Source organism: Cricetulus griseus, chromosome 7 (assembly GCF_003668045.3).
Source record: "Cricetulus griseus strain 17A/GY chromosome 7, alternate assembly CriGri-PICRH-1.0, whole genome shotgun sequence".
Taxonomy (NCBI): Eukaryota; Metazoa; Chordata; class Mammalia; order Rodentia; family Cricetidae; genus Cricetulus; species Cricetulus griseus.
In genome coordinates, this window is record NC_048600.1 from 81,077,507 (window position 1) to 81,103,098 (window position 25,592).

General features: G+C 42.2%; 1 protein-coding gene across 3 annotated transcripts; it reads left to right on the forward strand.

Annotated features, from left to right (window-relative positions):
* The first annotated feature begins 2,550 nt into the window (after positions 1-2,550).
* On the forward strand, positions 2,551-25,067 carry Myh1 (myosin heavy chain 1). 3 transcript variants are annotated; one of them, XM_035447530.1, is made up of 38 exons: positions 2,551-2,757; positions 2,851-2,994; positions 3,102-3,258; positions 4,463-4,490; positions 5,240-5,354; positions 5,454-5,546; positions 5,659-5,722; positions 6,378-6,476; positions 6,565-6,668; positions 6,783-6,921; positions 7,165-7,283; positions 7,380-7,529; positions 8,325-8,495; positions 9,638-9,950; positions 10,046-10,122; positions 11,208-11,295; positions 11,382-11,499; positions 11,711-11,834; positions 11,922-12,058; positions 12,156-12,411; positions 13,880-14,122; positions 14,234-14,410; positions 15,195-15,340; positions 15,418-15,508; positions 15,597-15,986; positions 16,545-16,671; positions 18,286-18,404; positions 18,590-18,786; positions 19,902-20,085; positions 20,340-20,505; positions 20,593-20,717; positions 21,118-21,426; positions 21,510-21,713; positions 22,013-22,138; positions 22,222-22,392; positions 22,863-22,967; positions 23,083-23,178; positions 24,915-25,067. In XM_035447530.1, exons 1-38 carry the CDS (start codon positions 2,554-2,556, stop codon positions 25,065-25,067), a joined length of 5,829 nt encoding a protein of 1,942 aa, XP_035303421.1. In that variant the 5' UTR covers positions 2,551-2,553. The 3 variants fall into 3 exon arrangements, with proteins under 3 accessions (XP_035303421.1, XP_035303420.1, XP_035303419.1); XM_035447529.1 differs by having other exon boundaries at positions 2,554-2,757; positions 9,638-9,952; positions 10,069-10,122; XM_035447528.1 differs by having other exon boundaries at positions 2,554-2,757; positions 9,638-9,940; positions 10,048-10,122.
* Positions 25,068-25,592: the final 525 nt, after the last annotated feature.

Consider the following 25,592-nt stretch of genomic DNA (forward strand, 5'->3'; position numbering starts at 1 on the left):
AAGCAAACTCGCGTTAAAATAGGAAACAATGTGCGGATGTCGTCTGTAAGTGAAAATTTAAATATATACCAAGGTGACTGCTGGAGAAGTCAAACTCACTGGCATATATAGACAAATATCCCTGGGTTTTAATATTTCCTCACTTCCACTTCACAGAGGAAAGGGTTTCACAGGCAACTTGATTTTTTTTTCTTAATGAGAGAATGTGTGTGGTTGGCAACAGTTTGGGGATAGGTCTCAAGTGGGAAGGGGATGATTCGACAGTGAGTCAGAGGTGACTGCAGGAAACAAAAGCAGCTGTCTATCTTTGGCTGTTCTTCATCAACCAAATTTTAAAATTAAGCTTTGAAGCATCCTTCAAAAAAGGACAACGAATTGAAAAAAAAAAATCCTGTCATCTTGGGAAGAAGCAGCAGTGTTTTAGTGACAGTTGGTAAGCAGTAGAAAGTGTCCTCCGTGGTATAATATTGCAATTGTGCGGGCAGCTGAAGAGCCTTCACACAGGGCACTCAGTGAAACACAAGAGCTCCAGGCAACAAAGTCCAGGGATTCCAGAACTCAGCAGTCTTTAAAACAACACCTTACATTATTCCAAGGGCGGATCGTTTTCCTATCACCAACAACTCAAATTATTTATAGGAGATTGGTTCATATACTTAACCCAATGTGAGAGGGAATATTTCTAATTATATCCAAACATCTTTAATATGAGGGGAATTAGGCTTGGAGACCTTCATTGCCAAAAACACGTTTTGCCAAATATGTTTTAAGAAAGAGGAGGAGGTTACGTGTTTTCCATATTTGATCCTATAAAAGCACCCTTGGAATGAGAATGACTTGTCTTTCCTCATAAAGCTTCAAGGTAAGTGTGTGTGAGGACAGGGCTCTGTGTGGACGGGAAGAGATGCCTGGCTGCTGGTGTGCATGCCACACATCCTGGCTCCGGCTGCTCCTGGCAGGCCTTCCAGTGAAACACCAACTTACTCTGTAGCAATTGTAATTAGATGTAATGGTCTTCCCAGTCATTTCCTGGTTTCCTCAGATAAGAACTGTCCTCCAATTGGGAGTCACTAGCATCTAATCAGAAGGCATTTGCTTTTTTAAAATTACAGTTCTGACCCACCGTCGAGGTTGCATCACTCCAGGTAAGGTCTTTTTTTTTTTTTTTCCTTCCCATTCTGAGTGCAAGAATCTTCTTTAGCATTTGGAAAGCATCTGTTGGGGTTGAAAAACTGAAAAGCATTTCAATATCATGGCTGACCATTTTTCTCTTGAAAAAATTCCAAGGGGGCTTGGGAAGCTAGGTCTCACTAACCCAGATCCTTTGTAGTATATGTGATGCTGTCTCCGTCTTAGGAGCTTTGTGCATGATGTTTTCCTTTTGTAGTTTGTCTTTTAAGTGATTGCAGCATGCAATGTAACAGTTTACTCATTTAAAAGAAAAGTAGAAGCATCCTATGCTACAGCTGTTAGCAGTAATCAATAAGAACTGTGGGATGATGTCTAAATGGATAGATAGAATGTATCAACCCTTGCCTTACCAGAGTAAGAATCTGCATATTGCCTCAGAATCTGTCAAGTAAACATTTAAATGGTGAGAAAGTGGTTTCAGCAGGACAAAGCACTTTAATTTTGATACAGTATGAATGGAGAAATAGGAAAAAGTTTATGCAATGGCGCTTTCCTGAGAAGGGTATCTTTTAAAATTACAATGCAGGTTATATATGTAGACTATTGGCAGGGCTCATGAATGACAAAAAGCAGATTTTAAAGGAAAAAGTTGGGGGAAACATTTAAAAGAATATGAATAAAAGATCAAGAAAACATAATGAAGTTTGTCAAAATTCTGATACAGGGATAGGATTAATGGCCTGCAATAAAATGTTGTTTTGACAAAACAATGACAAAACAAGTTCTTCTTATTTCTGCTTTCTCTTCTAGTGTGCAATCTTTGTAATGGCTCAGTCTATAAGGGAAATAAAACCCAAAACTCCCCACAAGTAAGGGAGTTCCTAAAACTTTAGCCACATATCCTGGTTGTTGTTTTACCAAGGCAGCCAACTCAGAGCCCTTCTCAGCATCCAGCACGTGTTCTCAGAGGTGTGAAGGATGCCAGAAAGAGGAGGACTCCCTGCTGCAAGGTGCTGAAATTCCAATGGGAAAGAAAATATGTACGAGGAGCCAGAGAACATTTTAGCTTCTTTGCTTCTGTGTTTTGTATGAGCCTATGGTAGGCAGCTTCTAAAGGTTAATATACATAACAAATGAGGCTCAGGAAGCAGCCTTGACATCTCTCACAGTAGGTGAGCCACAAACAACTACCTCCAAATGCATGATGAAATGCTTGTCAGCACTGGCAAGGAACAGGGATGCTGACATTTCAACCACACTGCAGCCAGGGAGGTGGTTAGATCTGGTGCAATGCATTCACCCAACTGTCAGAGAATGAAAAAAAAATGCATGTGATTCTCATAGCCCAGTTTTTAAATTTCTATCTTTTCTCCCTCTGCCAGGCAGGCTCTCCCACTGGGCTGCCACCAATAGCCCGCAGCCATGAGTTCCGATGCCGAGATGGCCGTTTTCGGGGAGGCTGCTCCTTACCTCCGAAAGTCTGAAAAGGAGCGAATCGAAGCTCAAAACAAGCCTTTTGATGCCAAGTCATCCGTGTTTGTGGTGGACGCAAAAGAGTCTTTTGTGAAAGCAACAGTGCAGAGCAGGGAAGGGGGGAAAGTGACAGCCAAGACCGAAGGTGGAGCTGTGAGTAAAACATCTGGAGTTGGTGGCACTACATCACTGGGCTCGTTTGATTGACACTGAGCTTCTAACCCGACATCTCTTCTTTATGGACAGACTGTAACAGTAAAAGATGATCAAGTCTTTCCCATGAACCCTCCAAAGTACGACAAGATCGAGGACATGGCCATGATGACTCACCTGCACGAGCCTGCCGTGCTGTACAACCTCAAAGAGCGTTATGCAGCCTGGATGATCTACGTGAGTTCTCTCTCATGGCCTTTTGCTCCAGAGAGTAATGAATACTTTTTTAAAGTAGGAGATAATGAATGTCCCATTCAATAATTATGTCCCCCCTTTTCATGCAGACTTACTCGGGCCTGTTCTGCGTCACCGTCAACCCCTACAAGTGGCTGCCAGTGTACAATGCAGAGGTGGTGGCGGCCTACCGAGGCAAAAAGCGTCAGGAGGCCCCGCCCCACATCTTCTCCATCTCTGACAATGCCTACCAGTTCATGCTGACGGGTGAGTGGCTCAAATGGTTTTCACAGGAGTTGTTCTGTCACCTATCATCCAATAGTGTTAGAGTCCAAAAGACCTTTTGAAAGAATCAATTGTTCATGATTGTTCATGATGTTCTCTAATGCTCATGAAAGGTGTCCTCAAGAGTAGAGAGTGGTAGACACTATCAGGCCGGAAGCTAAGCTCGGTAGCTTCTGACTTCCTCCACTATCTCAGCAGAGATTGCAGCTTCTTCATGCCACTCGGTGTCATATAGTCTCCTTGTTCAGAAAAGTGTGCTTTACCTTGTGTGTTTGAATAATGTGAAACAGATAACTGAGAGACACATTGCTTAAATAGAAGCATAGATCACGTCATCAAGTCCCTCACTGCTTCAGTTTCTTGTACTGGATGCTTTTGGAAGTGCTATCATCTTTAAAGTCATCAGAGTGCTGTCTTGATGTTGGTTTTTTCTTAGTAAAGATGGTGTTTGAGGTCCCTAATAGTTTTATAACTAGAAGTTTTCACCCCACAAAGGATTTCTCTCGGAGAATCACTTTGAGATGACTACACGATCATTCTTTAACAGTTCGAGAAAGGTCAATCATAGGGTTGTAGTCTGGGTCCACAGGACAAGAAATTTTTCTTTGTGGGGTTAATTGACCCATTTAGAAATGAAATCTTAGCCGGGCATTGGTGGCACATGCCTTTAATCCCAACGCTCGGGAGGCAGAGGCAGGTGAATCTCTGTGAGTTCGAGGCCAGCCTCGTCTACAGAGCGAGATCCAGGACAGGCTCCAAAGTAATACAGAGAAACCCTGTCTCAAAAAACCAAAAACAAAAAAAAGAAAAGAAAAGAAAAGAAAAATGTAATCTTAACCTTTCTAACTTGTAAAACCAGAGTGCATTATGCATTTCTAGCAGTAGCTATTTATCAGTGGGAAGTGTGCCCCTGAAATCTACAGACTGGGGTTGGGGTGGAGGCGTGTGTCTGACTATCCGTTATATGAAACCAATAAGATACTCTTCCTGTGGTGATAGAGTTATGACAGCATTTTATGGTTTTCTTTCTTGACTTGAAAAACCAGAGAATAAATCTCATCTATAACTTTATATAATAATACAGTAAAGAAAAAAAGAAATTTCCATGAAAAATGTGACACTTAGGGACTTAAGAAAGATTTATGTGACTAACATATGTGCTGACTACACACTGCTTTTCTTCCAGATCGGGAGAATCAGTCTATTTTGATCACGTATGTATTTCTATTCTGAAATTTTCTGGTGTTTTACTCTCAGAAAATGAGAAACCCAAAGAGAAAATTAGCTAATACTAAAATGGCACAATCAGTGAGGAACTGGGAACTGTTTCAGATTCACTGTAAAAGTAGATTGAGTCCAGATGAAAAATAACAGTACTGAAATTTACCTTGATGGTCAGTGTAGCACTCCCAGAAGTAGGGAATGTAAAATTCCCTCTTGGAGCTTGGCCAGAGCTCAATCCAGTGCAGGGAGTAGCACACAGCCTAATGAAGATAAAGCTTTTGGGGGTTAGCACCAGTCATGCTATCTGAGGCCTACCTAGGGAACTTCCAACTCCTGTGAGATTTAACTGCATCCTTATCTCTAGCTAGTCTAAGGCAGCCAAAGAATACACACATCACTCAGGGCTTCTTACTCATCCTTCCATTCACTGCACAGCTGTTGAGTGGCTTTTTCAAGAACAGGTATCAAAAAGAACCTGGAATGTTTTAAGCGTCCAAAACACAGGAATGAATGAATAAATGAATGAATGAATGAATGAATGAATGATAAACGAATTTCCCTATTTGTCAGTGCAAACTAAGGGAAACAATATGAGTTATTCAGGGAGTGAAAAGACTTAACCTAGACAAGTATGACAGAGATATAAAGACAGATGCATGAGAGAGCAAATACTTTTGGCAGACATAGTTTCATCGGCCACAAAAGCTCAATTTTCCACATATTGGTCTTTATTGGACAGTGGAGAATCCGGTGCTGGGAAGACTGTGAACACGAAGCGTGTCATCCAGTACTTTGCAACAATTGCAGTCACTGGGGAGAAGAAAAAGGAGGAGGCTCCTTCTGGCAAAATGCAGGTGGGCCTGATTGTCACAGTCAGAGTCCAGGCTCTGTGGGGGACTCTCAGGCAAGAAAGCCCTGAGCCTGAGATGTGAGGACTGATCTTTCCCTTGCAGGGGACCCTGGAAGATCAAATCATCAGCGCCAACCCCCTGCTGGAGGCCTTTGGCAATGCCAAGACTGTGAGGAATGACAACTCCTCTCGCTTTGTGAGTCACTTAGTCTTCTCTGACCTCATATGAAACCATATCGGAAGCACTACATTAACTCCTCTCTTGTACATCAGACTTTGAAGCTAACAGCATCTTTTTCCCTCCCAAGGGTAAATTCATCAGGATCCACTTTGGTACCACAGGGAAACTGGCTTCTGCTGATATTGAAACATGTGAGTAACTGGACCTTCTAACCAGAATCCAAGAATAACAAATGAGGGTTTGGAGGAACACTCTGCAGCTCCTGCTCAGCATGAAGCCCAGAAAACACCTCTGCTGCCAAACAGGCTTGCAGTGAGTGCCAGCCTTAGGCAAAGCCCACAGTGTGCTTTTACCCACCCAGGCATGAGCTAATGATTCTGTAGGAACTGCCAGGCATTCTTGGACTCGTTTGAAATATCCTGGCTCAGAACACTTTCAAAATACTCAAAGAGCAAAGTAGCACGGGGGTATTTGAGTTGCCTGTGGGTTTAATGTATGTGACTCTTCCATTTCTGAGCCTTGGTAACTATTTCCCATAGTAACTCTTCTATTAGAATGCCAGGAGACTCGTGGAAGCAGCAGTTTCAGGGCTAGATTATATTCCAAATGTTATGGTTCTTCTCTATGAGAAGCAAGCATTCCTTTAGGCAAGCACATTTTACCTTCATTCTAGAGGTAGGAAGAGGGAACTTATCATTTGTAGAGATGCAGCATGTGGTACCTCATGGTCATTGAGCTACAATCTCCAGGGGTCATAAGACTTACTGATGACCTCAAGTTCGAAAACCACTCCAAGACACTTGATAACTCCCGCCCCCTCCATTTGATGTTCATTCTCCATTACAGATCTTCTGGAGAAGTCTAGAGTCACTTTCCAGCTAAAAGCTGAAAGAAGCTACCACATTTTTTATCAGATCATGTCTAACAAGAAGCCAGATCTAATTGGTAAGAACCTTAAATTCATAAATGGAAGTTAGTGTTTTTATTAGCATTTTTAAATACTAAACATATACCCTAAATCCTATGTACCCAGAAATGCTCCTGATCACCACCAACCCATATGACTACGCCTTTGTCAGTCAGGGGGAGATCACAGTGCCCAGCATTGATGACCAAGAAGAGTTGATGGCCACAGATGTAAGTCACACATTATGTATGAGCATGACAGCAGTAGCCCAGTTAGAGTAAACTATAAATTCTGCCAAGTAGTGTCTTCTGTACTTATATTTATCCTCTCTTGGCTCCTCATAGAGCGCCATTGATATTCTGGGCTTCACTTCCGATGAAAGAGTCTCCATCTATAAGCTCACGGGAGCCGTGATGCATTATGGGAACATGAAGTTCAAGCAGAAGCAGCGTGAGGAGCAAGCTGAGCCAGATGGCACCGAAGGTACCAAACCCAAACAGTCAAAACCAAACTAAACTCTCCATGGATTTACAGAGAAAATAGAGTCCAAACAAAGTCTCCTTTGAGGCTGAGCTTCTAGTGAGCGCACACAATTTTTTCCCCACATAGAGTTCACAAAGCAATCTACTCAACACTCTGCCACTGTGTATTATGGGGCCTAGAGAAGGGCCCATAATACATAATACATAATACATAATGTTGGGACCTTGAATTATGTTTCTGCAGTTGCTGACAAGGCTGCCTATCTCCAGAATTTGAACTCTGCTGACCTGCTTAAAGCTCTGTGTTACCCCAGGGTCAAGGTCGGTAATGAGTACGTCACCAAAGGCCAGACTGTGCAGCAGGTAAATGCATGCCCTCTGTGAAGCAAACACACCTGAGACATCGTTAACGTTAACACATCGTTAACGATGCCAAGGAGAACTACTCTGTCTCTAAAGGTGTACAACTCAGTGGGTGCCCTGGCCAAAGCTGTCTACGAGAAGATGTTCTTGTGGATGGTCACCCGCATCAACCAGCAGCTGGATACCAAGCAGCCCAGGCAGTACTTCATCGGGGTCTTGGACATTGCTGGCTTTGAGATCTTTGATGTGAGTTGGCAAAAACTTTGTAGTAGCAGCAAAGTTTGCAAGTCTTGTTCCTGTAGTCACTCAGAGAATGCCTACAAAAAAAAAATAACTGCGTTATAAACTGATTCATTCAAGAGGCCTGGAAATCTGGGAAAGGGTGTGACCTAGGGAGTTAAACTCCAGCTCTGTCATTTCCTCACTGTGTGATAGTGGGAATGGCATGTGCCTGGCCACTGCACAGTTTCAATGAGGATCTATCAATCTATGTAACACCTTGTTGTGGATTTTTTTTTGTCAGTTGTAAGATTGCTGCACTTAAAGCCCTTAGCATAATCCCCTATTCATAATCAGCAATCAGTAAATGATAGAGAAGATGATTAATCAACAATAGCATCACAATGGCGCCAGGAAAGACGATGACAAATGAACACAGACTTTGAGATTCCTGTCTGTTTAATTAGGGAGATGAAGTATGTTTTGGCACTAAGGTAACTTCTGCAATGTCCAGGTACAGTGGATAGAAACAGCGATTGAATAAACTCAAATATACCTGCCTAAGAAAGAGTGCTATACCATATGGTCAGTAAAAGTGACTGACTACCTACCAGTTGTATTCCTAATTGGTCTGATTCTAAACTCATATTTGAGAACTTTTTTCAAGGAGCATATTGATACCTAGATGAAATTTGAATAAGGGGGTTTGCTACAAATGGGACAAAACCCACCATCCTATGAGAACAGTTAGTTTGCCCAGCTGAGGAGAGCCCAGAAAGGCTTCTAGAAATCGATTGCTAATTTGCCTCTCCACTTATTTAGTTCAACAGCCTGGAGCAGCTGTGCATCAACTTCACCAACGAGAAACTGCAACAGTTTTTCAACCACCACATGTTCGTGCTGGAGCAGGAGGAGTACAAGAAGGAAGGCATCGAATGGGAGTTCATTGACTTCGGGATGGACCTGGCTGCCTGTATCGAGCTCATCGAGAAGGTTAGTGTTCCCTTTTCAGATCACAGTTGTGTGGTGTGTAAATGGAAAAACAATAAAACCTTGGTATATGTGATGGCAAAAGATTGCTACCTATAAACAAAATGAGGGAAGTATGCTGGCAAAATGAGACAAAATATTTTCTTTTAAAAAATGCTCATTCTCTGACAATTTTACAGACATACACAATACGTATTGTACATAACATATTTTGGTTATTTCCACCCCACATTACCATCTTTACCCCCATTCCCACCCCATACACACGCCAACTCTGGACTCCTCAACAGGTCTCCTTTCCTACTTTTTTTTTTTTTGATCCATTGATCATAGAGGGGGAGCAGAGATTTCTTACCACACCAAGGACAACTTACGAGTGACACTGACTGCTTATAGCTCCTCAGGGAAGGGCAGGGTCTACGATACCTCCCATCCAAAGTTGAAAGGTTAACAGGTACCCATCCGATACAGGTGTTGGGCAGGTAACCACAGAGTTCATGAGCATAGTGGCCAGCTATGTCACATCCAGAAGATGCTTCACAGCACCCATCCCCCATCTTCCGGCTCCTCCATTTTTTATGTTCCTCCTCTTTGAGAGAGAGTCCATAATTCTATGCCTACCCAGAGTTTACAGTCAAAGCCTTAACGTTGAAAGCTATCCTTCCCCATAAAAATTTAGCACTTATTAGAATATTTTTATTTACCTCTTTGACATTCTTAGATTCACTACTATTGACCTCTGAAATACAAATTTCTAGTGCTGTAGACAGAGGTGTCCAAACTCACCCCTAGCACTTAACACAGTGTCCCCTGCTCTCATCCCCACAAGTACTTCACAGCAATTGCTGAATAAGCCCTGGAGTCTGCACTGTTAGCAAGTGAGTCTAGTGCAGCTAGTTACAAAGCCACACTTTGAGAAGTTCTGCTCCAAGATTTTTGGCTAAAGACACAAAGTCCAGAAAAGCATAGCCCTTATCTATTTTTGTCATAGCTAAGAGTCTCATTAAGTCAGTGACCTTTGACCAAACAAATGAGTTTTCATTAGCTCTGTGGAACTGAAGACTGATTTTAGCCATTCATGGCAACTGTCACTTCTGTGAGCAGAGAGAATCATGTGGCATTTGTTTCTGCACTTATTCTTCTAGCCGATGGGCATCTTCTCCATCCTGGAAGAGGAGTGCATGTTCCCCAAGGCCACAGACACCTCCTTCAAGAACAAGCTATATGAACAACATCTTGGAAAGTCCAACAACTTCCAGAAGCCCAAGCCAGCCAAAGGCAAGGCTGAAGCCCACTTCTCGCTGGTGCACTATGCTGGCACTGTGGATTACAACATTGCTGGCTGGCTGGACAAGAACAAGGACCCCCTGAATGAGACTGTGGTGGGGCTGTACCAGAAGTCTTCAATGAAAACTCTGGCTTACCTCTTCTCTGGGGCAGCAGCAGCTGCTGAAGCAGGTGTTTGTCAATCTGCAATCTTTATTTAAAATGGAAATTCTAAGCAGAGAATCCTGGCTTCTGACTGACCACTTTTGCTTTCCTTGTCCCCTCAGAGTCTGGTGGTGGTGGTGGCAAGAAAGGTGCCAAGAAGAAGGGGTCTTCTTTCCAGACTGTGTCAGCTCTCTTCAGGGTACAAACTTCATTTTCTCTCTAAATGGGTTTAGGATGTTAGATTGTATGCTGCTGTATGTGGGGAGTAGGGGAGTGGATATTGTTTCAAAAGCTCTGGAACTGGATGTGACGTAGGTGGGGTGGAGTGGGTCAGCTGACAGTGGTATTTCTGAATTTTAGGGAGGGTCAGAATAGCTTTGAAGAAATACCTCAATAAATAAGATAAGGGTCAGGAGTGAATTACAGAAGCATCGGATGGAAAAACTCAATTTTGGAAGTGGGCAGTGAGGTCATTTGGCATTTAAAAATATCCAATAGGAGAGGACTACATATGTCATGAGTTTTCTTGAACTTCTGGGAGCTTCCAAGTGATTTAGGTTTCTAAGTATATACTTGTAGAGGCCTCAAACGAGTAGATTTGAAAGTGGAGGACAGGTGAACAGTGGCAGGAATTAGAGAGTGAGTCAGAAGAAGAAACCAGGTATGATATTTAAAAAGAAGTCTTCAAGGAAAATTCACTTTTTTCTTGGCAACCTCAACATCTTGAAAAATGGTCATTATTGTTATCCTGAAAGACTCTCTGAAAAGCAGTAAACTTTGAAACTCGGTAATATGACTGCTAGTTTTTGTCAATTCCAAGAAGGAGACATTAAATGGACATTTTCTAGGGAGGTAGTGGGATGACACAGCTGTGTGGTGGGATAAACAAAGACCTTGTGAGAGTAAATTAAGAGATGGAAGGTTTGGAGGCAACACTGGATTAGGAGCAAAACCAGACCAAATATCTCAGTACATGTTCCATGTATGAACATAGCATCTTTGTATGTTTACAATGCCATGATAAATATATAACATATGCCAGGAAATTCAACAGAAGTGAGCAGCCACCTCAACAGCTAACAGGGAAACATGCTCCTGGGGCACAAAGCAGAAACCAGGAGGAGATATCAAAGAACTTAGAGATTCCAGACATGACTCTGGGAAATTCAAACCTTGATACTGTTCAGTAGAATTGAACCAAAGTGGTGACCCATGGTCATTATGTCTGTTAATATGAGTGTTTGAAACAACACATATTAAACAAGATATTCTATGACTCTATAGGAGAATCTGAATAAGCTAATGACCAATCTGAGGAGCACCCACCCCCACTTTGTGCGGTGTATCATCCCCAATGAAACTAAGACTCCTGGTAAGACACTTCTGCTATCTACTCAGATGAATCCCCATGTGTTTGCTTTAGAGCCTAGACCATCAAATATGTGTATGCTTTTTCAGGCGCCATGGAGCATGAACTGGTCCTGCACCAGCTGAGGTGTAACGGTGTGCTGGAAGGCATCCGCATCTGCCGCAAGGGGTTCCCCAGCAGGATCCTGTATGCAGACTTCAAGCAGAGGTTGGATATTTTTCCTTTTAACAAATAGGAAGGTGACATATTCAGGTGACTTGAGGACACACTGTGATGTCCTTTGACTACACAAAGAATAGATAAAGGGTAATATGGTTTCCTTTTTTCTGTTAGACTACCCACCAACAATGGCATTTCTAAAGTAGGGGGATTTGTTTGGTGACAACAGTTCTGTAATTTCTTTGGTTGGTTTAAACAGATACAAGGTGTTAAACGCAAGTGCCATCCCCGAGGGACAATTCATCGATAGCAAGAAGGCTTCTGAGAAACTCCTTGGCTCCATCGACATTGATCACACCCAGTATAAGTTTGGTCACACCAAGGTAATCCTCTTGAAATCTAGCCTCATGTCTTCCTGCTCCTTTGAACTTTGTGTGAAGTTTCTGATCTGCAATGTTGCCTGCACACAGGTCTTCTTCAAAGCTGGTCTTCTGGGGCTCCTAGAGGAGATGAGAGATGACAAGTTGGCCCAGCTGATTACCCGAACCCAGGCCATGTGCAGAGGGTACTTGGCAAGAGTGGAGTACCAGAAGATGGTGGAGAGAAGGTATGAATAAGAACAACATATTAAGTTCATTGTTCTAGTCCCTTTCGTCCTGATTCCCATTAGAATCTGACTTTGAACATTTCTGGTCCTATCACAGAGAGTCCATCTTCTGCATCCAGTACAACGTCCGCGCCTTCATGAATGTGAAGCACTGGCCCTGGATGAAGCTGTACTTCAAGATCAAGCCCCTCCTGAAGAGTGCAGAGACAGAGAAGGAGATGGCCAACATGAAGGAAGAATTTGAAAAAGCTAAAGAAAACCTTGCAAAGGCTGAGGCCAAAAGGAAAGAACTGGAAGAAAAGATGGTAGCTCTGATGCAAGAGAAAAATGATCTGCAGCTCCAAGTTCAGTCTGTGAGTCTCAAAGGCCACTCTAACGCTAAAGTCTCTACTCAATGATGACCAAGAAAATACCCCAAATTCCACAAAACGAAGTGACTGACTACCAAGCTTTTAAATTGACAACCCCTTTGAGTGTTCTATAACATTCCACACACATTATTGCAAATCAGTGCAGTAGGATTCTCAGTTGCCCAGAAGGAAAAACAAAACATTTTCTCCTTTCTTTTAATTGTTTTTCCTGGCAGACCGAGGGTGGTAAATAGGGGGATATTTGCTTTTCCACAATTCTACCTATTGACAAATGCTAAAAGAACAATATTATTAGTGAATAGGGAGAAGACCTTGTAATAGTAATGTATCAACCTCAAACTAATATTCCGAAATTCTAACCTACAGTCTTTTAAAAACTTTCCATGCAACTTTTCTTCTGGAAAATTTAGACTTCCTGAAAGAATTGGAACATAGCAAGGCTTTCTATAGATGATGGTGTTAATTTTTGTGCACATTATGAGATATTGGGTTGATAGTCTTATTCTGATGACCCAATAAAGATCCTGAGACTTGAAGAATAATACATGACCAGGGGCTACCATTTAATCTATTTTTGTTTCCCCCAAACTCCTGTCACAATCAAGCACAGAAACATGAAAAGTTTACTTTTTAGTTTTCTGAATTCAGAGGGGGGAACAATCAGTCCCACTGGGTCTATGTATTCTGAATATACAATGAAATAAATTGCAAACATCAAGGTTGGCTTGTATCTTTACTGTAGTTTGTATAGACTGGTTTTTCCAAAATGAGGAGACATTCATCACACCACCAAGAATAAAGAGAGTATTGAAGAGGGTATCTAAGCTTGATGCAACTATGCATTTATTTATAGTAGCAGTATTCCATCTACCACCCACTTAGTAACTATTTCATGAGTTCCAGAGACTAGAGAAATATCCATTCTGTCACAGAGTTTGTATTTCAAATCCTATTTCCTTTTCTGAGAAACAAGGTTAATATTTCTCCTATGACCCATTCTCCTTGGTTCTTCCATCCATTTAAAAAAATTCAAGCTACATTGTCATTGGAGGACATGCTTTTCCTTTGAAGCCATTTTTTGATGTTCACTGTCCTCTTAACAAGATCTTGATACTCAGTTCTTTAATGTCTTCTTTTGTACACTAAACCTTAGTAAAAATAAGCATTAAACAAAGAAAGCCAATTTAAATTATATGCTGATGCATTAGACATATGTTATAGCAAAACAATGGTATTATAGTTTCACCAGGGCCAGGAACCATGTCTTACATTTCTTTGTTAATATTCAAGTTCATAGTCAGTGCTCTGTCAATTTTGCTCAGTGGTAGAAAGCTAGTTAAAAGAAACCTGATGCCTTCTAACATAATTTCTTTGCTTGCTTTCAAAATATAAATAAAATCTAAAAGGTCTAAGGAACTAAAACCTAAAAATGCCTATCATCTCTCCACAGGAAGCAGACAGCTTGGCTGATGCAGAGGAAAGATGTGACCAGCTGATCAAAACAAAAATCCAACTGGAGGCTAAAATCAAAGAGGTGACAGAGAGAGCTGAGGATGAGGAGGAGATCAATGCTGAGCTGACAGCCAAGAAGAGGAAGCTGGAGGATGAGTGCTCAGAGCTGAAGAAAGACATTGATGACCTTGAGCTGACACTGGCCAAGGTTGAGAAGGAGAAGCATGCCACAGAGAACAAGGTATGAGATATACAGATGGAAAGTTTATGACTCCTTTAAATTATGAAGTAAAACATAAGAATAAATCTATTAAAACATAACATGTAATACAAAGCATGTTTGCTTCCTAAGGTGAAAAACCTCACAGAGGAGATGGCAGGCCTGGACGAAACCATCGCCAAGCTGACCAAGGAGAAGAAGGCCCTCCAAGAGGCCCATCAGCAGACCCTGGATGACCTGCAGGCAGAGGAGGACAAAGTCAACACTCTGACCAAGGCCAAAATCAAGCTTGAACAGCAAGTAGATGATGTAAGTCTAATACCATTGAAAAATTTTAAAATTTTTTTATAATTAAGCAAATATGAGCTTGTCTTTTCATGACACACTGAGCATTAACAAGGCTCTTCTCCCACACAAGAACTTTAGAACAAAATTGCTGGCATGAAGACCAAGATGCACATGTAAGATAATCAATAAAGACAAGTGTCTGTGAATAACAGATGATATGAGTGAAAAGAATTAAAGGCAATGAGAATTTGTTCATGAAGACATCAATGAACAGAACAGTCTTTAGCTGAATGAGAAACACCAGTGGCTTCAAGAGCACAAGGGAGAAGGGACATGTCAAGGCAGAGAGTACAGCAACATGTCAACAAGCCTTATGCTCAGAGGGACAAGGGAACATTGGATAAGTGGATGATAAGCTGGATGTACATACTGATCTGATATCTAACAGAGAACCTGTTGGAAATGTATAAGTACAGGGCATATTAGCCAAGGTCATGTTGTGGAAAAATTCCTGTGATGCCCATCCTGTGTGGAAAATACTGCTCACAATGCAGTCAGTGGGAGGTATAGGAACCATGACGTCACACTGGCAGTCACGGCACAATTTAGTACATTTCATATTTTAAACACTTAGACTCTTTAGTCTAAGCAAACAGTACAAAGACAGTATTGATGAGAATGATCTTCCTAACTCACAAAACCTGCCAGAGACCATCTGATACACAATGAATTAATGTCACCAACTTTAACTGAGGCAAACATCGTGCTATTATAGGCACTATGTTCATGAATTGTTAACTTTTAGCTTGAAGGCTCACTGGAACAAGAAAAGAAAATCCGGATGGATCTTGAAAGGGCAAAGAGGAAACTAGAGGGAGACCTGAAATTGGCCCAAGAATCCACAATGGATGTGGAAAATGACAAACAGCAGCTTGATGAAAAGCTGAAAAAGTAAGCAATGAAGATAAATGTTTGGGCGGGAGATACTATTAATTGCTCTGTGACTGACACAAGGGATTTCTGTATAGGAAAGAGTTTGAGATGAGCAATCTGCAGAGCAAGATTGAAGATGAGCAGGCCCTTGGCATGCAGCTGCAGAAGAAAATCAAGGAGCTGCAAGTAAGTAAATGGCTTTCATCACTCTAACTCATCAGCAAAAAAAATGACTGACCCAAGAAGCTGAGCCTGTACTTTCTGCCACCCCCAGGCCCGCATTGAGGAATTGGAGGAGGAAATCGAGGCAGAGAGGGCCTCCAGGGCCAAAGCAGAGAAGCAGCGCTCTGACCTCTCCCGGGAACTGGAGGAGATCAGCGAGAGGCTGGAAGAGGCAGGTGGGGCCACTTCAGCCCAGATTGAGATGAACAAGAAGAGAGAGGCTGAGTTCCAGAAAATGCGCAGGGATCTGGAGGAGGCCACCCTGCAGCATGAAGCTACAGCAGCCACCCTGAGGAAGAAGCATGCAGACAGTGTGGCTGAGCTTGGGGAGCAGATTGACAACCTGCAGAGGGTCAAGCAGAAACTGGAGAAGGAGAAGAGTGAGATGAAGATGGAGATTGACGACCTCGCCAGTAACATGGAAGTTATTTCCAAATCTAAGGTACAAACATGCTATAAATGTCCAAGAGACTTTTTTAGGATAGGTTTGAACCTTGACCAATCGTTAGGAATTGAGAAAAGGAGGGAAATCACACGTCAGGACAAGGGAAATGGGGAGTAAGCCTGATGTACCTACCCTAAGTGAGAATAGCCATACCCAAATAACAAAGTGAAATCTGAGTTTTTTCAGAAAACAAAAGAATACTATCCAGCTAGACAGTTTGAGGTTTTAAAATGCTTTATATCAATTTGGGGCTTTTCATTTTTTCCTTTAGGCACAAACAAAATTTGCATCTCACAAAACATGCAATGAGCTCAATCAGGCATCATTATCTTACACCACAGCTAAGAAAGTCTAGAGAAGGCAGTGGAATCACAGAACAACATAGTAGAGCATGCTCAGACCATGTGTCTTGTTATCCTTCTCATGGCACCAGAAGCTCATTATTACTGTCTGTAAAACAGTGCATTCTCAAACCAACAGCGAAGTCTGGATCACTCAAACTTTCCTTGGGTGCAAGGACTTGCTGTTATGCCTTCCCCAACTCTTTGAATGCAGGGAAACCTTGAAAAGATGTGCCGCACACTGGAAGACCAAGTGAGTGAGCTGAAGACCAAGGAGGAGGAACAGCAGCGGCTGATCAACGAGTTGACGGCCCAGAGAGGTCGTCTACAGACGGAGTCAGGTAGGCTGTTTCCCTGGAACCACAGACTTGCATTTTCAACTTGCTGAAAACTGTACTGAATTACTTGAGATCATATGTTACTTTCCTTGGAGACATCCCACTAGATCAATGGCATAAAGTTTCTTTTTTACAGAAGATAGGTAATTCAGTAGGTAGATAGTAGGTAGATTGGTTGATACAGTTATTTTGCTTCTAGACATTATATAGAAGATTTGTGTATAATTAAAAAATTATCAAATATGGGTTGGGCATTTAGGCATCTACCCATAGTTGTAGCTCCCGGGTAATTGAAGTAGAAGGATTCTAAGTTTAAAGTCAACCTGACATACACTGTGAGCTAGGCCAGCCTAGGCTACATATCAAGACCTGATCTCAAAATAAAACAGAGTTAATCAAATACAAAGTGAATTCCCATAGTAACTTTCCACTTTTCAAAAGTACTGTCACGGGCTAAGTATCATTAATTTTCACATTAGCCTGTATAACGTTATCCCCAATTTGAAGATGACACATCATGGAAATGATGGAGTACTTTGTCTAAAGTATGAACTGCTGGGGATGAACACAGTCTGGTAAGAAATAGTAAGGAACATAGTTCAGTAAGGAGCAAAAGTGAAGTTATCCTTGACCCGCCAGACCGGGAAGTCTCTGTGTGAATACCGGTAGCTTACTGACTTGACCAACTTCCTACTGAAGTTTTATCTCTCTCAATAAGAGCTGAAAAGATGGAAGTTGTTTCAAGGATCACATGGGTTGTCAAGGTAACAGGCAGCCGGCATGTCAGGGAACCACTCTTGCAGCATCATTCTAATGTTGCTCCTTTTGTGACACTCAGAGACGGTACTATTGTTATTAAGGTGGACAGGACTTTCAGTGTAAAACAAAAGCTACTCTGAGGTTCGGATGTTCTCTGCAATTTGCCCTCTTTAGCACATGGTTTTATTCCTGCCAGCAGTGTGACCTTAAAGAGTCAGTGTTTCTTAATTAATTTGAAAACAGGTAAGACTTGCAAGTAACCAGTTTTCACAAAGGGCACTGAAAGGTTTCCCTCACCTTGTATTTTCTGGATATGTTGTTTAAAGAACGGAAGACAGACTTAAACATCATTTCATTTTGGATACTGTTTATTTTTCAAAACCAACTTGTTTTGGGGACAGAAAGATGTTTGCTTGTTTTCCAACATGAGCATGCTCCCCAGAGTTTCTTCAGAGCATCAGTTCTGCTTACAGAGTCACTTATTTGAAGATTCTCATTCCTCATCTCCTACTCCTACACACACACACACACACACACACACACACACACACACACACACACACACACTTCAGACGACTGATTTTCTAACACTATCTCTTTAGCTGGAAAGCACCTGGGTGCCATGTCCATTTGCTATACTTCACCATTTTCAATCACCTTACACATCTCCCCAATTGTTCCTCGTATTCTCATTCGACACAGATTTGCTCATCAACATGAAGTGGACGTTGGAGGATTTATAAAACCTAAGCCTCTTACCTCATTTTTAGACTCGGTGCCCTTTCTCTGCTCTAGTTTTTATTTTAGAGTTTTCATGTATAAAGTCAGGCTGAGTTTTCTGGACCTTGGTCCTTCCAGGTGAATATTCACGCCAGCTAGATGAAAAGGACTCACTAGTGTCCCAGCTCTCCAGGGGCAAACAGGCGTTTACACAACAGATTGAGGAGCTGAAGAGGCAGCTTGAAGAAGAGATAAAGGTGAAGCCAGATGGATTCTCGTTGTCATGGTTACTATTGTTCTTGTAGTTGTTTGTATTTTCCTGTGTAGTTTTACAGTGTGCATCTGTGTGTGTTTTCGTTTTTTGCTGGTGCCTTCTAAGAGCTTAGAGAATAAATACCAGTTTGAACACAAACTCTTAAATCACTAAACTCTTACTTCTCAGGCCAAGAGTGCCCTGGCTCATGCTCTTCAGTCTTCCCGCCATGACTGTGACCTACTGAGGGAACAGTATGAAGAGGAGCAGGAAGCTAAGGCTGAGCTGCAGAGGGCCATGTCCAAGGCTAACAGTGAGGTGGCCCAGTGGAGGACAAAATATGAGACAGATGCCATCCAGCGCACGGAGGAGCTGGAGGAGGCCAAGTACGTGCCTGGCTTGGTTAAGATGGAAATATATACCTATGACCATCAATCCAAACAGGAAACACAAGTGCCTAGGTAGTCCATGGAAAGAATGGCAAAAGGAGAAAAGGTGCAAGGCAAGAGGAAGCTGAACTGTAATTTTTTAAGGGGGAAACCTTTGACCTCATTTGGTCTACCCTGGAGCAAATAGAATTATTATAGTAGCTTATTCAGGTAAATTATGTACTCTGGTGTGCTTTTCCTCTCTCAACCACTAATGGAATAATTGGCCTAGGGGTATGGATGTAAGAGGAAAATAATCTGAGTAGCTCTTACTTTTTATATGCAAAAATATAATGTGGGTGGAAATAGAAATATGTGGTTAAGACCAAATATGGTGTACAGAGATGCTTCAGTAAGGGAGAAAGCACACTGTTTTATAAAGGAATAGTCAATGCAATTCAAAATTTCAAGGCCGAATTTTTGTGAGATAGAACCTAGGTAGGAAAGGACCTTACTCATCAGTCAGCTTAAGTTGTATCAGGCATCCATTCTGTGAATAATGCACAAGCTATACACGGATGAAATTAATGTTTTGGTAGATGCTTAAAGGAAATTTTGATATAAATTCTCATGCATACATTTATATTGACTTTGGGAAAGATTTTTAATTGATGGTTTAACAAAAAAGCTGGCAGAAAGAAGGAACTCAATTATGCAGATAAAATCAAGGATGTTTCATTTGAATTCAACATAGTCAACAGTTGAAGACTTAATACGTGTGCCAGCTTATGAGAACACAAGGACTAGCAAGATGCAGACTCTACCCTCTGAGCATTAAAACTGAGTGGAGACACAGACATAACTGACAGTAATTCCAGGTAGATTCCTAGTTCTACAAAGGAAGGAAGATGAGTGGAGTCTTGGCTCAGGTTTCATAAAGTGTAATGATGGTGAAATTTGGCTGCTCTTAGCAGCTGGGGGTAGAAGAGCAACAGTGAGTTCCCGGAGAACTTGCTGGACAAAACAAACTTCACTGATTGAGGAAGTCTGGCTGAGGAAACACTCACTTGCTGCTGATTTGAAATAGTTTTACTGATAACCATTCCCATCTATTATCCATTTTCACTTCTCAGGAAGAAGCTGGCTCAGCGTCTGCAGGATGCTGAGGAGCACGTAGAAGCCGTGAACGCCAAGTGTGCTTCCCTGGAGAAGACGAAGCAGAGGCTGCAGAATGAGGTGGAGGACCTCATGATTGATGTAGAGAGGACCAACGCGGCCTGTGCTGCCCTGGACAAGAAGCAGAGAAACTTTGACAAGGTCGGCTTCCAGATCTTTCTACAGTGTTTAATGAGATCAGACTTCCAAACCACTTGATCACTGTCTTCAGCTCGCCTGCCCCTTGGCAGGGATTGTGTGAGGGATGCCTCTGAGCTTTGTTAGCTCTCTCTTTCATAATTATTTTTCAATCCAGGATCACTTGGATCAAATTCAGAGTTTCTAGAGCACATGGCTTCTGTCTTCTACTCCATCAAACTTTATCTGCTGCATTTTTCTTATCCCTTGTTATTCAGATCCTGGCAGAATGGAAACAGAAGTATGAAGAAACCCATGCTGAGCTGGAAGCCTCTCAAAAGGAGTCCCGCTCTCTCAGCACAGAGCTGTTTAAGATTAAGAACGCTTATGAGGAATCTTTAGACCAACTCGAAACCCTGAAACGTGAAAATAAGAATTTGCAACGTGAGTGCATCTCACATTTTCTTTAACAAGATATTTGAAAGAATGCTTCCTGTCTCTATACACATTTCTATGTTTCTTCCTTAACAGAGGAGATTTCTGATCTCACTGAACAGATTGCAGAAGGAGGGAAACGTATCCATGAGCTGGAGAAAATTAAGAAGCAAATTGAGCAGGAAAAATCCGAGCTCCAGGCTGCTTTAGAGGAAGCAGAGGTAGACAATCTATTGCACATTTTACAACAATTACAAGAGGAATTAGGCTCTACGGGGTGCAAGAAATGAAAAATTATTCTCTATTCTCTCCACTGAGGATGAAGATAAAGAATGAACATGAATGCAAGCACCATAAGTACATATTAAGAACTGTAGTAGAAATAGAAAACAAACAAAGATGAATAAGAGGAGGGTTTTTAAGGGGAATCATCTGCTGGGGAGATAGAAGTCTATGAAAATACAAATTACACACATCAGACGTTTCCATAGCAATGGAGTAAGATGTGTATAAGGGTTATGATGGTATCACACAGAGGGAACTAGTGAGGAAGGTTAGTTTAACTTTCCTAGAGCACTGCACACTTCAATTCTCCTAATTTTTCCTCTTGTTGTCCTTAAGGCATCCCTGGAGCATGAAGAGGGGAAGATCCTGCGCATCCAGCTGGAGCTGAACCAAGTCAAGTCTGAGATCGACAGGAAGATTGCCGAGAAGGATGAGGAGATCGACCAGCTGAAGAGAAACCACATCAGAGTCGTGGAGTCTATGCAGAGCACCCTGGACGCAGAGATCAGGAGCAGGAATGATGCCATCAGGATCAAGAAGAAGATGGAGGGAGACCTCAATGAGATGGAAATCCAGCTGAACCACTCCAACCGCATGGCTGCTGAGGCCCTGAGAAACTACAGGAACACACAAGGCATCCTCAAGGTAGGTGGCACCAAGAGATGGCCCCAGATGAGGGGGTGACTCAGCCTGTGGACACGGAGTCTCATTGACTGTTTATTACACAGGACACCCAGCTGCACCTGGATGATGCTCTCCGGGGCCAGGAGGACCTGAAGGAGCAGCTGGCTATGGTTGAGCGCAGAGCCAACCTGCTGCAGGCTGAGATTGAAGAGCTGCGGGCCACACTGGAGCAGACAGAGAGGAGCAGGAAGATTGCGGAGCAGGAGCTGCTGGATGCCAGTGAGCGCGTGCAGCTCCTTCACACTCAGGTGGGTTTACATGTATGAAGGGGAAATTCTTGCTCATATTTTAGCACTATTCAGAGATTTATCCATAATGTTTAATGAAGAACTAGGTTTAACATGTTTAATTGGGAAGGAGTAACATTTTCATCTATCTGACCTATGATATCCAGAGTTGACTGTCTTTTAAAAGTATATTGTTAACTAGGTTAATTTATGAAAACTCTGAGGGATGCTAGTCAATAATTACAAGTTTATTTGGACATTCGGTATTCTAACTTCATCCTTCAATATTTAATATTTCTATGTTTTGGTATTTTAACCAGAACACCAGCCTCATCAACACCAAGAAGAAGCTGGAGACAGACATTTCCCAAATCCAGGGAGAGATGGAAGACATCGTCCAGGAAGCCCGCAATGCAGAAGAGAAGGCCAAGAAAGCCATCACTGATGTGAGCGGAGGGCAAGATAGAGGTGGCAAATCTTGTGCCAGGCCTTGCCAGTCATTAACCAACTCTGTTTTATCACTCACCAGGCTGCCATGATGGCGGAGGAGCTGAAGAAGGAGCAGGACACCAGCGCCCACCTGGAGCGGATGAAGAAGAACCTGGAGCAGACGGTGAAGGACCTGCAGCACCGTCTAGACGAGGCCGAGCAGCTGGCGCTGAAGGGCGGCAAGAAGCAGATCCAGAAACTGGAGGCCAGGGTGAGTTTCCTGATCAACATGTGTTCTTCTGCAGCATGTGACCTTCAATAACTAAGATTGTCAGACATTTCAGGGCATCCTGAGGTCAAGTTCAGATAACTCCTGTTACCTGACAATGTAGTTTGGGACACTTTGACTAAGACATCAGGAAGTACAAATAAAACAGTGGGTCACTTGAAGAAGTAGAAGCTCATTGACTGGTTAGATGATAGGTAACGTTTTTTAACATCTGCCGTTGGTGGCCAGAGAGATGGCTCAGTAGTCAAGAGCACTTGCTGCTCATTCACAGGGCCCAGGTTCAGTTGCCAGCACCCACATGGTGGCTACAACTGTCTGTAACTCCAATTCCAGGGCATCTGATGCTCACGTCTCACCTCTGTAGTGTGCCTGCACACATACAGCCAAGCACTCATATACAAAATAAAATAACAAAGCTAAGAATAATTTTTAAAACCCACCTTTTGGTGCAGGTCCGTGAACTTGAAGGAGAAGTTGAAAACGAACAGAAGCGCAATGTTGAAGCAATCAAGGGTCTTCGAAAACATGAGAGAAGAGTGAAGGAACTCACTTACCAAGTAAGGAAAGGGCGGAGCCTCTCTGGGTTCCTACCTCTATCTCCCAGACATTAAAAACTGTATGTACAGAAAGCGAGGTAAAACTTCAAGAATCTCACATTTTAAAATCTTTCAGACTGAGGAAGACCGAAAGAACGTTCTCAGGCTCCAGGACCTTGTGGACAAACTGCAATCAAAGGTGAAAGCCTACAAGAGACAAGCTGAAGAAGCGGTGAGTTCCAAATCCCTGACACAATTGGGTGGCCTTCAGGTCACAGACATCAGGAGGCCAAAGTAGTTGAAGGATTGAAATGAAAAGTTGAGGAAACAAGGAAGGATCAAAGGGAAATGACCTAGCAAGTGTCTAAGAAAGTGATGCAACTGGCCACTTCATGAACCAGAGAAGAATGTCCTAAGGAAAATGAGGATGCACTTGGCATCTCTGAGGCCCTGAGTTCAGTTGTAAGCATTAGACTCAACCAATCAAAACACAGTCCCCATAGTATTGTAGAGAGGAGTAGGAGCAATGTAAGGAGTCTTGTTCAAGAAACAGAAAGATCAAGGAAGAGAACAGTGTACCTAGGACTAGAAAGTCAGGGGGAAGGAAGCTGTGGTAAGAAGCATTCATCTTAAGATAAATACAGTCAGGTCATAGAAGCAAGGGGGTGTTCCTATCCAGGCCAGAGGTGGTCTGCTTTATATTTTTAAAATAGTGTCCTTGCTACAATGTAGAGAAAAGATTTTTGGATAACCCAAGTCAGTGTAGGAAGACATGTTGGGAAATTTTCAGGTGGGCCTATGGCTTGCATTACAGTAGGAATGAAACAGAGAATTGATGAGATTCAGAACTCATCCTGGAGATGAATAGGCTTTGCCAGTAAGCTGCCCAATGGAAGTAAAAGGAAGCAAAGCAGAAATAATCATCATGTTGTAGTTTGAGTGGCCAGGTGCGCAGTGTAAGCATTATTGAAATGGAAACCTAAAGGCACCAGATGACCAGGGTGAGGAGGAAATAGGAGCTCTAGTTACATTAAATGCAAGGCACTGTTGTATAGACAGTGAAGAGATCCCGTAGGTGACAGCAGCTGTATGTTATCACATTTACCCTTCGCATCTCAGCTGAAGGAGTCAAGTGTCACTTGCTTCTCTGTGGATACATGTATCCTCACATTGCACATGCGGTCCTCTGCCCACTGGTGGTTTTTGTTTATCCTTGACCTCTTAACTCTAAGAGGAAGAGAAAGGGGAGGGGCTGGCAAAGGAAGAAGAGAAAACAGATGTGTCCACATGTGCACCTTGCACCCACACCCTGGCAGACCACTCAGCTTTGCTTTTCTCCAGCTCTTTCTTTCTTTTGGGAGAGGGAGATGCAGGGGCTTTTCTGAGCTACCCTATTTAAAGTGATTCTATGCGCCCTAAATGTTCTAAATCTGAATGTCACATTTTGCGAGGCTTCTTAATGAGATGTTTAAAAAAGAATCATTACTGGAGACTAAATTAAAACTGGCCTTTCCAAATTCATCGCTATGTCTATAAGCATAATCAGAGACCACTCAGACTATTTTAGAGAATAATAAACATGTTTAATTTCTGAACTTTATTAAGTGGGGATAATTTAAGACCCAAGTGGCAATAATTTATATTCAGTTTGGTGCCTCGGAGATTACTTGTTTGAGTCTGGTTCATCCTCAGGTGCCTTAATAGCCATGACAACAAAGACTGGGAGAGTGGCATAGTTACAGCAGCTTCAGCTTTCCCAAAAGTTCAGAGACAGTGTTATCTGTGCTTATAAGTGTGTTCAAGAAGCATAAGGGGAATTAATAAAAGAAAAATTTTACACACTTCTCCAGACATTTTTTTTGAAAATTTACTGGAGTTGGTTTTAAGCAAAAAGACACCTAAGGCACATGGACACAAGAATCTAGAAATGTGAACACTTCTTCTTTATAAATACATTCCCGTTCACAGGAAGAACAATCCAATGTCAACCTTGCCAAGTTCCGCAAGATCCAGCATGAGCTGGAGGAAGCTGAGGAGCGGGCTGACATTGCTGAGTCCCAGGTCAACAAGCTGCGGGTGAAGAGCCGGGAAGTTCACACCAAAATTATAAGTGAGGAGTAATTCATCCAAATGCAGGAAAGTGACCAAAGAGATGAGCAAAATGTGAAGATCTTTGTCACTCTGTTTTGTATTTATGGCTTTGGGAGATAAAAAATTTATCTGCCAAGAACTCGTAAGTCTCTTTGTTCCCCGTCTGCATGTCAGTTGATCTTTTTGGTACATGAAGAAGAGAAAAAGAGAAAGGAACATTTTGCTTACATTTAAGTCTAAGTGCTTAGTAACCAAGGTTAAACTTGATAGAGGGCAGCCAGGCCTGTAGGTTCAACACATGCCTGTGGGAAGAGGGTGAAGCCTAGAAGTGTTCCATGCCATGCATAAGGAGTCCTGCTTGGCCCATCGGCTGGCTTCGGTTAATGAGATTATTGAACTCCTTCATGAAAGATGGAGTAAAAATAAATTAAAATGGTAATTACATAATACAATCAGAGCAAAACTAAAAAAATGTCTTTAATTACTGTCAAAAATATTTAAAAGGCAAATCTTTCAATATAATGACATGAATCAGACAAGGTTAGGATTCCTTGA